This window comes from Cydia fagiglandana, chromosome 12, assembly GCF_963556715.1.
Source record: "Cydia fagiglandana chromosome 12, ilCydFagi1.1, whole genome shotgun sequence".
NCBI classification, from domain to species: Eukaryota; Metazoa; Arthropoda; class Insecta; order Lepidoptera; family Tortricidae; genus Cydia; species Cydia fagiglandana.
In genome coordinates, this window is record NC_085943.1 from 12,397,566 (window position 1) to 12,410,363 (window position 12,798).

General features: G+C 35.0%; 3 protein-coding genes across 5 annotated transcripts in view; 1 reads left to right on the forward strand and 2 right to left on the reverse strand.

Annotated features, from left to right (window-relative positions):
- LOC134669641 (heterogeneous nuclear ribonucleoprotein 27C) overlaps positions 1-8,382 on the reverse strand; it is a 33,328-nt gene extending 24,946 nt beyond the window's left edge. For all 3 annotated transcript variants that reach the window (XM_063527309.1, XM_063527311.1, XM_063527310.1), the window contains exons 1-2: positions 8,230-8,382; positions 3,768-3,971 (exon numbers count right to left, since the gene is read on the reverse strand). In XM_063527309.1, the coding sequence (XP_063383379.1) occupies positions 3,768-3,971; positions 8,230-8,267 (242 nt within the window). In that variant the 5' untranslated portion in view covers positions 8,268-8,382. The remainder of the gene's footprint in view (positions 1-3,767; positions 3,972-8,229) is intronic.
- A 510-nt stretch (positions 8,383-8,892) lies between these two features.
- LOC134669245 (arrestin domain-containing protein 5-like) lies at positions 8,893-10,322 on the reverse strand. Its single transcript, XM_063526754.1, has 6 exons — positions 10,155-10,322; positions 9,940-10,074; positions 9,658-9,863; positions 9,385-9,552; positions 9,115-9,288; positions 8,893-9,016 (listed from the first exon to the last, which is right to left on the reverse strand). The coding sequence occupies exons 1-6, from the start codon at positions 10,270-10,272 to the stop codon at positions 8,921-8,923; spliced, it is 897 nt and encodes a 298-aa protein (XP_063382824.1). The 5' UTR covers positions 10,273-10,322; the 3' UTR covers positions 8,893-8,920.
- A 386-nt stretch (positions 10,323-10,708) lies between these two features.
- Positions 10,709-12,798, forward strand: part of LOC134669662 (importin-11) — a 37,695-nt gene continuing 35,605 nt past the window's right edge. Inside the window, exon 1 of the mRNA XM_063527340.1 lies at positions 10,709-10,843. The gene's annotated coding sequence lies outside the window, so the exon portion shown is untranslated. The remainder of the gene's footprint in view (positions 10,844-12,798) is intronic.

Sequence of the window (12,798 nt, forward strand, 5' to 3'; positions counted from 1 at the left end):
ACGAATATACAGTTAAATAACATCTAGTACTCAAAAAAAAAAACAAAGTTCAATGACTAAATAATACAACTAATATTAAATAGTTGAAACATGTTTTGTAACCCCACAAATATAGAAAATTTTTAAAAAACCTGTAAAACTATTTTGACGACAACTTGGCAATGTGTTAAATGTAATACAATCCTTTCGATATGTACATTTCTGAGTTCTTGGCAATGTATCAAATATAATACATAACAGTTTTATGTCGGGTTCTGTGTATTAAATGTTTTTAAATTCGAAAGCATTGTAAATATTTATGCACTAACAGATAGTAAATGCATCAAAATGTAGATTATGGAAAAATATATACTAATCTAAGAAATAAATGCAAAACATCCAGTGCGAACCGAAATCTGTTGTTTCCGTGGCGCCATGTTGATTATTACTAACTAATTTACAATGACACTTGTGTCCATTATTTTTTTCTATAAGTAAGGAGGGTACCTCGACTTATTGAGGGCAGAATTATTTTGTTAGGTACTCCAGTGAAACTGCTAGATTTTTTTAAGTTACATGTATCACGGGTGTTACGATGCCAAGATAAGGGTTAAGATGATTGTGAACTCGACTGTACATGATTGTGCAGTCGATATCAATACATTTGGTACGTATAATTTATAGTTCGTTTTTTTTAGCATTAGAAAAAAGGTAAACAATCTTGATGTGTCTTTTAATTGAAAAACACGTTTTAAAAATAAGTCATGGCAAATATGTAACAATTATGAATCTAATACGATCATTTATATTCTTCTGCTTTCATAAGTAATAGTTTTTGATTTTTTAAAAGCGGTTTTCAATTAAAAGACATGTCAAGATCGCTTACCTTCTTGCAAGTTCTTTCTAATGCTAAAAAAAACGAATTATAAGCCTATAGTTTATTTTTACTCAGCCAGTTCTCGAATTAGGTCACATTTTACGTTGACACTGGAGTTATTTAAATCCATAGATATAAACTATGGATGAGCGCATGCATATGAATTGCCCGTTGCGATCTTCATGTCAGCAAAAAAGCGCCATCTGTTACACACTGCGTACAACTACGTGAGCTCGACTCTCGCGATAACTTTGTACGGGCGTACAAGGCTTGTTAAGTTTATTCGCGGTTTATATCAGAAGAGCGTCGATTAAGTTTATGGTTAATCAAAATTATTTGTTGTATTTGTTGGCGTTGTTTGATATCCGTGTCGTCGACACTGACGCTCCTTCTTACCTCTCAAGACCCGTGACATCTGTACTAAAATCAGCTGAAGACGAAAAACAGAGAAAATATTCCACGGCCTGTGAAATGCGACATGCAACTTTCACACCACTTGTAACATCTGTTGACAGCGTCTATGCACCCCAAATGTCCTCCGTTATAAAACATATGGCAGAAACCATATCTCAACGTTGGAACCGATCTCTAAGTACTGTACTGGGCTGGCTGAGATGCAGGATCAGTAACGCCGTTATACGTGCCACCACCATGTGCATCCGAGGCACACGCCACCGGTTTAAGTCCCCCGCCTGGTGGCTTGGGTTCGACGACGGTGCCGCCCTTCCACACATCGACTGAAACCCCTTTTCTACCCTACCTACATATGTCTTAACCTAACCCTTTGCCTATGTATTACTTATGATTCTCGTAATAAATGCTTTAGTTAACATATTTATTGTATTAAAATGGGCGAACTTATCCTTATAAGTTTCCGTTCTTCTACGTTATTTCGTGATGTCATTATCGTCTCAGGTGGCAATGCAATATTTTAAACATTCGCGCAGTGCGGTGTGCCGCCCTGTGTAAGCCGGCTCTGTCAAGGTCGACAAGTTGGCCGAGCTACTAGCTACAGCAGTACAGTTCGATAAGTACCTCCCGAGCTTTCGCGAGTAAAATGCGGCGAACAACTATTTCTGTTAGTTTCTTGCTTGCAAAACAGGTAGAGTAAAAAAGAAGGAAACAGCAATACAAACTAACTATTTTGGCTCAGTGATCCAAAGAGAATCTTGGCCTCCGAAACGAGAGCGTGCCACCTGTCCACAAATATGATGCAAAAATATAAGTAGGTAATGGAAAGTATTAAATACAGCGATGTGAATTAATCGGTGTTTGAAAATGCGCGCTTTGTTTCTAGCGCTCACCTGTTAATTTTTTTTGAGTTTTACCTACAGTTAATTAAAAACTTTAACCTGACAAGAATTAATATACTAGGTACCTAAGTCAACGAATAAAACAATAACAAATACTTGATCTTGTTATTTCGAATGTTTTTAATAATTATGTAAAAGAAACGGGAACAAACTCTGTAAGACAGACAATAGGTACTTTAATTTCGGTAATTATATCCGGTAGGTAATCAACTAATCATATTTAAGTAAATTTACCTATACAAATCACGCAGTATGCATTTCTACTTCATAATAACTTCCAAAGAGAAATGACGTCCTTACAAGGTTAATGCATTAGCGCTATGACGTACGAGCGAACATTAGTTGCTCGTGAGAATGAAATAAAATTATCGTTTAAAATTGGTTTTAAGCAATAAATAAACCTAATTGGAAATTACTTACCGATGATATGAGATCCCATTTTTTTTCTTATACTTCCTATAATGGTTTTTGCACCCTTTTACAACGCAATAAGGCATTTTTGTGTTATGCTGCCTGACAACTTTCTACTGCGCAATTCGCCACACGACTGAGCGCCGGGGTGTGATAAATGCAAATATCACACCCATGTAGCGGCCCCCTTTTTAGTGCTCGTTAGCCGCGTCCTTACGAAGTAATATATATGTCCATGTTTAAATCACTGAAGGTAAAAATAACATGCTTCGGTTCTAAATGTATTAAAATATTTTAGTGATGAACGATTTTAGTACCATAAAAAGTAAAAGTATATGTATATTAAAAGAAAATAAAATGGAGCATATTTCGGTCATGTTAGGTTGACAATTTTGACGCTCGCTACAGTCATTGTAAAAAATAATTTTAACAATAAACAGGAAGTATTTTGCAGTCACAAAAACGTGCTTTATTCATTAATAATTTGAAGTCGCTCTAGTTCCGTTATAACAGCTGAGCTGAGTCAATAAACATTTGTAGGTTATCTCAACATCGCCATTTTGTTAAGTTTTTCAGTCGACCAATGGAATATTGCGAGTATGAGTCAGACACAGAATAAATTACCGCGGCATCAACTATTAAGTCTGACCTACCTGTGACATATACCAAATTTTGAAAGAAAGAGTGTTTCCTGGTTTAATGGTCCTAAAGGGATTCTTACCAAATGCACCGGGACAGAACTTATAAAAAAAAGCATAACATTACCGGCTTGATCAGCAAAAAAATTTTTCCAGTTGTTATTTTATTTATGGTATGAACTCTTTTAAACCTTTAACTTGGAAACCCAGGTAGCCTAGTAATAGAGAAAGAAGTGACCTCTCGTCTCTAGAGAATGACCGTGTAGATAGCTCTGTAATAGCTGTGCGCAGAACATTAGCAAGTGCTCAAGTGAGGACAGCCATTTTGGCGAGCTTCCGATCGATGGAGTCACTTTATTTGCCTGTCAAATTAGTTGTAAGATATCCGTACCTTCCATCCAGCTGGTAAGGCCCGTTCTGCAGCACCACGTTCACGAGCGTCGGCTCCGCGAAGGTCACGAAGCCGAAGCCCCTCGAGCGGCCCGACTCGCTGTTCTTCACCACACAGTCGCTATACCCCAATGTTGTTGAGTGTTAAGTTATCCGTACCTTCCATCCAGCTGGTGCGGCCCGTTCTGCAGCACCACGTTGACCAGCGACGGCTCCGCGAAGGTGACGAAGCCGAAGCCCCTGGAGCGGCCCGACTCGCTGTTCTTCATCACCACGCAGTCGATCACGTCGCCGTAGCGCGAGAAGTAGCGCTGCAGGTTCTCCTGCGACGTCTCCCATGATAGCCCGCCCACGAACAGTTTTCTGAGGAGATAACAGCTACGTCAGCAACAGCTTGTAAATTAATTCATAACTGAACCGCGGGATTTTGGGTGTGGGAATGAATTCGTGTATTTATAACATTGCTTATTGTAAAATAGTTAACGTAAGTAGTAAGCTCCAAATGTGCTTAGATATGTTAGAATGCCCTCATCTAACAAGGTAAGGTAAACTTACGAGTGCTCGACATGCTAATGCCTAATAGATGCAGCTACCTTAATCAAATGATTGAGGTAGCTTCTTGTGGATTGCCCCACTCAACACAACAACAACAAAATCAACAAAAATTATAACGAACTCTTTTATTATTCACGCGCCAAGAACTATTAGCAAGCCAGCGCCGTTTAAATTGCCCGAAATAATACAATGCTCGGCTATTATAATAGGCAGCTATCTTGTAAATCGGCATTTTTACCTTATTCTGTCATTTTGTTGATTAAATTTAGCTACCATAATGGGAATGAATATTTTACCTCGTCTCTTTACCTGCTAAGCGTTTACTTAGAGTGCATATTTGAAGCAGTAAATTGTTTATTAGAATTGTTATATATTAACGCTTTAATAATAGGTTTACAGGTATTTTATTTATTGGTTCGTGGCGTGTACAATCTGTTAGTAACAAATAGGTATATGCGCGGTCACGCTTTTTAAGTTTAGTAACTTCGAAAGAAAGTAAGATTTTTTAGTATAATATAGTACTAATAGAGTTATTGATTGAAGATTGTAGAAGAGGAGTGAAAAAATAGAGTGAGAGGAGAAGAAAAAATATATTTTTGCGCGCTACGTCGTACAAAATTAGCAGGTTATCAATATGCAGATCTGTACAGTCGCCATCAGATATATCAGAGCGGCCAAAGTATTCATAAAATCTGTACACGCACTCTTTAACGCCTTGACAATAGACGCGTGTTCCGATATTTGTGAGCACCTTGGCCGCTCTGATATATCTCATGGCGACTGTACAAAATAATTGACATGTCAAATATTGAAGATACGATAACATTTCAAGACCAGTACTTAATTGAGGTGGTAAATTGAACAGCTTCGTCTAGCCTTGACTTTTGTGAAGCAGGTTAAGGTTCTCACTGCCTTAACTGTAAAAACAAGTGCCCTATGGAAGCAAGCATTACAATAAATCGAGTTTTTATCTGCGTCAACGCATATGAAAATTTTAAGTGTTTTCAGTGTCATGGCAAATATTGTAATTGTAATTTTATTGTCTTGAGAAGTACAGTCGCCATCAGATATTTTGGAGTGGCCAAGCCAAGGTGCTCAAAAATATCTGCAGGCACTATAACATCTTGATAATAAGGCTTTGTTTAGATCAGCCATTTTCAAAGTGTGTTCCGCGGAACCCTAGGGTTCCGCAAAGCCTCTGTTGGGGTTCCGCGAAAATATACTTGTAAAAATAAGATAAAAACCAGCTCTTTTATAGGTATATCTGGTCCACAGTGATGAACGAAGATTTTTAATTTGGGGTTCCTTCAAATATTTCGCTTGCCGAAAGGGTTCCGTCACCAAAAAAGTTTGAGAACCGCTGGTTTAGATATTTATGAACAGTTGAACACCTTGGCTGTTCCAAAATATCTATAGTAAAAATATGGGTGTAGACAACTTACTCCAAAATATGTCCCATAGTTCTTAATTCACTGACATAAGAGTTATGGGACATATTTTTGAAATGATTTGTACACCCATATTTTTACCGTTGACTGTACAGCAAAGTGTAAAAATATGGGTGTAGACAACAACAACATACTCAAAAATACGTCACATTAAGGGGATTGTGGATCGCTTTGCCATAAAAACATAGTAGATTTTTTTTTTACAATTTAAATCAACCACAGCTTTGTTCGACTTTTTTCGATTATTTATTATTAAAAGAGGAGTATAAAACTAATTCAATACAATCTTTTTGAAGTTCCTCAACTCATAAATCATAATAATATCAAAACCTAAAAAAATCATACAAAGGGGCATGGCTGTGGCAAATATACATGATATTGTGTTAAAGTATTTTCTATGAATTACTATGCACTTTACCCAGAGAGGAAAATGGGGACTATATCTGTAATTCTGTACGGAAAAGCAACCACTTCATTTAAGAGGATGGTGGATGGTTGTCCACTTAAATTAAGCTCTTCCTCAAGTTTTGTAGAACTCTGAACAGATTGTTTTAATGGTCTATCTTACACAATATGTAAAAATGCCAAAAAATCATAAACCTCATTTTAATCTAAGAACTGGTATTAGTAACAAAGTTAATATTGTAATTAAATACCACAATCCCAAAGTAATTCATGAGTATCAATTACTAACGATTTATTACATAGTACATTAATGATGAAAGGAACCACATGGCAGTTGAGATGGCAATAACTCTTAGAGTGCTATTTTAAGAACAAAACGCCGGACATGTTGAAAAACAATGTGACATGTGTGCTGTTTTTTGTCACTTTAAATTTCTTTATTTATATGTAGGTAATACACATTCTGAAATGGTTGTCCAAATGTCCATTGTAACCTACCTTACAAGCAATATAAAAAATATAGTTAACATAATTCTTGAACATGTCACCGGAACAGGTTGGTTACAGTAAAATCTTGACAAATTCAAGTGTAATGAATGAAGAGGTCTGAAAATGGGAACAAGGTAACCTCTAACATTTTAAGGTGGTTAAAACTGACACCTATTTTTAAAACTTGGTGCACAATAACACAAGCATAAGGTTGTGTTTATAGGTACAATATGATTAGTTTGTCTAACTAAACTAACTGACTCACAGACTTGAATATAACTAAGTAAGGGAGTGTCATTAATAATATATTTTCATAGAAATTTGAAATTCATGATGTCATTACCACACTTTTGTCTTCACAAATGCTATCCAGTGTAAATAAAAAAATACAATGACGCATTTTTGCTTCACTAATATAGGTATGAAGGAGATTAGGGCCTTTTTAACATGGCATATTTATGTTTAAAGATATATAAAGTAATCTAACCTAAATAACTAATCATACAATTTGTTATCAAATAGTCAACACCACTAGTGAATTGATAACATTAAAATTTAATTTATTATTAAAATCCAAGTATTTTCTAAGCAAGCATGTAAAATGTTAGTTGTTTTGATCTGTGGTGACTCAGAAATATCCATGCCAACACTTGTTTTTATAGGCATTGGGAATTCTAAGAAATGAGCAGACAGGAGCAGGTCACTATTTGGTTATATCTTATCAATGTACCTAATTGTTCAATGGAAAACTAACCTGAGCAGAATAGATAGTCTGTGCTTTCTGTGGAACTAACTAGGTATGTAGTTAGTGAAAGTAACATTCACTTTAGTAACAGTTTGAAGTCATGACACAGGTACAAATCATGATATTTATCATGGTATTTTTTTGCAACCAGGTTAATAGTAGTAGATTTTGTAGTTATACGTGCATTATTGAAATACCTATCTAAGAGTAGAACATTTTACAATTTGGTACATTAATTAGCACATGAATTATTTCGGCGTCGGCAGTAAACAGCGGCGAACGTGCTAACAGCACGTTGGGAAGGAAGTTTTCGAACGCGCGACGTCGTATGTAACCATATGTAAATGAATCAGCACGTTTAACCGAGCGCTTGCTCCGACCGAGCAACGCGGCACTTTGAACGGCCGAGCTCTAATAACCTCGATAACGTTCACTATGATCCGAATAATTATTCGCAAAATACAACGCTCTGAATGCCCTGACGCGAAATAAGCGATAAGAGAAAGCTATCGATGCCCGCATAAAGGTTAATTTCGTAAATTGCGACGTCCCCAAACCGGCTAACTTTTACATCGGGATCTATTATATAAACATCCGCAAGCAATCTTTGCACCGTATCAAGGTTGTAACATCTGAAATTTTGATATTATGCTATGGGAAAGTAATAGCTGCCATGATCGCATACACGCAAGTCACACGGCGAGGCTTGGGGTCGGTGGCCGCGAGCCGGTAGAAGGCTAATTGACCAAACGTGAACTCTATCCAGATTTAAAAAAGCATCACAGCTATTTGTAAACTTCTTAGTATGGAATAAGTATCTCAAAAATCACAATACAGTGGGTAACGCTGCTTCACAAGCCTCGCTGGCTATTAGTGAAATGCGACATACGAACCAAGCCAACATGCAGTTTGACCTATTATTGTTTGCATACCTTAGATAGCCCTGATTATTAAGTAAAAACGTTCAATAGTAACTTACCCCTTCTCATCATCGTCCATGTCTGGATTCATACGCATAACTTACTACTAATTAAAAATAATGGTTGGCACCGGCAATACACCCCAACCACACAAGCACAGACCCACACGATTATGGCGGACCAACCATATCCGCTATCTCAAAAAAGTCATGGAAAGAGGAAAAAGTCGAACGACAAGCTGAATTTTATATTTAATCAATTTACTTCTTTATGCCTATTGATTTTTTTTACTTTCGAGTAATTAAATATTATATATTATTGTGTCACTTTTTATGTTAATATTTTATAGTAATTCAAATATTATATTTATAAAAGCAGCTAAAATGTTGCAAGTTTTCTTTATTTGGCAATAGATGGCAGTATGATGGCACTTTAGGGTTACCATATTAATAAATTAGGAGTGTAGCCAGTGGTAAACGTGAAACCCGAGAAAATCTAATCCTTTTTATAATGATTTATTATCTATTTATTCAATTCTTAATGGTAATATGATACATGCCTATAAAGTAAAGAATAACATTATTTTTATGGGATTTTCAATGACCAGAACAGTTTTATATGATAGATACTTAATTCATTGATTTGGATTGGAATAATAAATACGAGATAGCTCTAGCTACGAGTAGGTATTAGATAACAGTAAAAATAAATGTAGCTGTTGCATAATCGAATAAATTTAATGACTTTCAACTACTTAAATAGTTCTACATGTATAACTGGTACTGTAGAAATTTTCACAGGTATATCCTTATGTACGGAAAAATGATATGAAAAATCCAGTGTTACCTAAAACAAACAATTTATATTTTAATAGGATGTTAATTTTAAATACAATCACGTCCATGTACTCTAAGTTAACTTAAGTATGTGATAAATAAATTTACCGAGAGTTTATATTCTATTTTAATCATAGAATAATCGCTTGATGGATTTGTCGGCGGTATCTTCATGCTCAAGTTGAAAACTTCTTTTTCTTCGTTTTTAAATTTGTTGTATGTAACGTTCTCTACCTTTTTTTCTTCCTTTAAATAACCCGAAGATACATTATACTCTATTTCCTGTAACGTTACAAAAAAAAGTGATTAATTGCTTGTTTTACTTGTTAGCTTCGTTGTGGCTTAATTACAATACAGTTAAGGTATATAGGTACTTACTCGCACTAATGTGATAATAAGCTTCGACATTTTTACTCTGCTCTCATTACATATCATTACTTCAAATAATATTATTTGATTTGGTGCAAATCCAGTATGATTCTGCAATTGCATTGACAGTTTACTCGAGTCCCAAAATATTTTATGCATTTCCGTAAATGTGGGCACCTATAAAGTAAACTAGTATTGTTAGTTTATTAGGTACATAGTTAATACGAAAAGGTATTAAACCATTATACAAAACAAAGGAAAGGAAAAAAGATTAACACGAACCAAAAATTCTTCTAAGTGGTTGAGATCAACATTCCTCAAGACATTAAATGTTACAAAAGTTTTCTTTTTGAATTTGTAAGCCGCTTTGCATTGCACTTTGACGAAATAAAATACTTTCGCTATGGAACTTTTGAATGATGATGGTAGGTCCGGCGGCAATGAAAAATAAAATGGGTGTGTATATGTCCCAGAAGCAACAGTTTTTCCTGAAATCACAATACTTAATTAATTCAGCAGTTTATAAATAACATCTTTAGGTTATGAAGAATATCGTATGCTTACCTTGCAATTCAGGAAATATATCAGTTTTAATACTAAGGACGACGCTTGTTTCTGAATAAATTTTTATATACGGGATTGTTGGCATTGGTCTAGTCCATGACGCCTTACTAATTCCAGTAACATCGAGATCAAAATCTGAAATCAAAGTGATAATACGTACTTATAAACATTTACTACTCTTATTAACCATGTAATGTGCATGTAAGAGTCTTTACGTTCTATTTTCTGTTTCTGCTGAAATTTCACTACAACAGTCCCAGTTATAATGTCACCAGCATAAAAACAACCCGTTGAACCACTGTTCAAAATAATATCACAAGACTGCCAAGGCATTGTATTATTTGTTATCCCAAGGTAAGCTACGTAGGTAAATATTCAACACATCCAACAATACGAAAAAATTATAGATCTTTCTTTTTTTATCTTACGATTAAATTTATCAAGATAACCGTAGTACCTACATGAAGGCATTGAGGGTGATTCGTTATCATTAATTATTATATCAGACCTTGGTTGCTTTAATGATAATCATAGAAAAGTGTTGGATAAAGGAGGCAAGTACTGAAAACAGGCCAAAATTTAATTTGAATGTGTACTCAAAATATATGTGTAATAATATTTTTGCTGACTGTACCAGATATGTAGACAAACAGAATTGGTCCACTTACACTAATTGATTTTATGGAAAAATTTAACTTAAAATGCTAGACTAGAGCTCGATTAAAACCCATTAAAACCTGTGTTGAGCTTGCAACACTAGCGGTGAAAAAAAAAATTTGACATTGACAACTCGCGGCTGGCTATTTCGCATACCTAGTTCCATTTTATCATTACAAAGAATTTCGGAAGCTTATGTGGTGTTTACGATGAGTTAGATCTTAAAATTACTTCTGTAACTTTCTAGGTAATCTGATTGTTGCGTTTTTGCGTTAAGATTCGTCTGGGTGTTGTAGGTGTGATGTGTAAGAGACGTAGGCCAAGCTATAGGTTATGTTATGTCCTTTACCTTTTTGCGGTGAAAAGCAAATTTGTTTATGCGCATAATATGCTTCTTTACACAAATCTTTTAATTTTCCTTTCTATCGTACCTAATTTACTATTGAACGATTATTACTTGCCAGGCAGTTTTGTCTTATGCTTAGTATAAACATTGATTAACATAGTGTTAAATCCGCGTAAGTAATAATATGTATTGTGATGTTCGGCATTCGTATGACGTTACAGCAGTACAGCTGTAATGATGGTATTGTAGTGTTAATTAGCTTGCTTTGCGTCTCGCATTTAACCTTAGATGACCCTTAGACCAAGTACTTAATCAATAAGTTGTTATGACACACTGTTTTTACTGCTCCATTTAAGAGATTTAAAACTACACTCAAATTAAAAAGATTCATTATGGCTTATACAGAATACATTCTATGGAAAGGATTGTTTTTACCTATTTAACTGTAATTATTTGTATACAGGGTGGAAAGGCACGACGATCCTTCCCGGAAGTATTAGGTCGTTTAAGTGATACAGAGCAGATTGGTAATGGTAAGAATCGTTAATTGAGTTAAAAATAAAAATACAAAATTTTCTACTTTTTAACTGTGGTGATAACCCTATAACATGTGCACATGACGGCTAGATTAAGGATCTCCGTCGGGAAAGCTCGGGACTTTACGCTTTTTTCCGATCGTTGACAGAATCGCAATGATGTATGAATGACGCATAAATGACAAATAAATCAAATGAATGCAAAAATATTACAAACAATTTTATTACTTTCTTAGATAATTACTTTTTGCAAATATTTAACACTATCTTATCTTCACATACGGTGTTCAAATGTACGCCGCAGCCGGCTCCCGAGCCCGCGCACATTGCCCATGCGATAGTGTACTATGCTCTTCGTCATTTTTCCTCTGCAGATTGTCAAAAGCAGCAATTAGCCTTTAATGTTTCATTTCATCCGCAGTTTCACATTCCGTTTGGTACACCATATCTTTTACACAGCCCCACAAATTTAAATAACCACGAGCATCTACTTAACATTACACATAAGAAAATGACATTAGATAAGTAAAGTTCAATGACAATTTAATTTCAAATATCAGACGTCTTGTCTATTTCCTACCACGCAAGAAGGTTTGTTAGTTAGGTATTTAAGACGTATTTATTCTTGATTTATTCTTAGTATTTCATTTTTGCAACTTCATTTGGTGCGTCAAACACAATCTACTTGTAATTTTTATTATTTTAGATAGTTTCCAATTATTCGAAAATAATTTTGTGAAACGTGTTAAGAAACTAAAACCTTTTTTATCAGTCAAGGAAACCAGAGATATTTATAAGACGATTGCGTACTTTTGAGTGGTTGTCAATGTCACAATTTGAACAGTCGTTGTAAATAATGTTGTGGTTAGTATTATTAATATTAAGGAATAACATAACTACTTCATTCAAGTATTGAACAAGTGGAACCACTAAGAAAGCGAAAATCTTGCAACGATTCTTACCGTGTTGTAAGCAGACCTAAGAATGGTTAGATGGCAACAAATAAGCATAATTTCCTGTCGTATACTGATTGTTTACAAGTTAGTTCATTGACCCTGTCACCTGTTAGGGTTAGAACAAAGTAGTTTTTTGCATGGATGTTTAAAAGGCCATAATTTAGAAACGGTTGCCCATATTAACATAGTTTCTATGGAGAAAATATAGAGCTTAGGCTAAACAATCCCCCTTTTGCGGAAAGGATCGTCGTGCCTTTCCACCCTGTATATCATCAAATTTACAATGTATTTTTAATGTTCTACCATATGAGAATGAATTGTAATAGTGAAACAATTTGTTATTGCTATGTTTACAAATACTAGT

Bases quoted from the DNA above. Each gene is read 5' to 3' on its own strand.
- LOC134669245 (XM_063526754.1), bottom strand. From the start codon at position 10,272: ATGCCTTGGCAGTCTTGTGATATTATTTTGAACAGTGGTTCAACGGGT. The intron at 9,864-9,939 runs GTAAGCATACGA...TTGTGATTTCAG, and splicing joins TATATTTCCTGAATTGCAAG to GAAAAACTGTTGCTTCTGGG. The intron at 9,553-9,657 runs GTTCGTGTTAAT...TTTACTTTATAG, and splicing joins ACCACTTAGAAGAATTTTTG to GTGCCCACATTTACGGAAAT.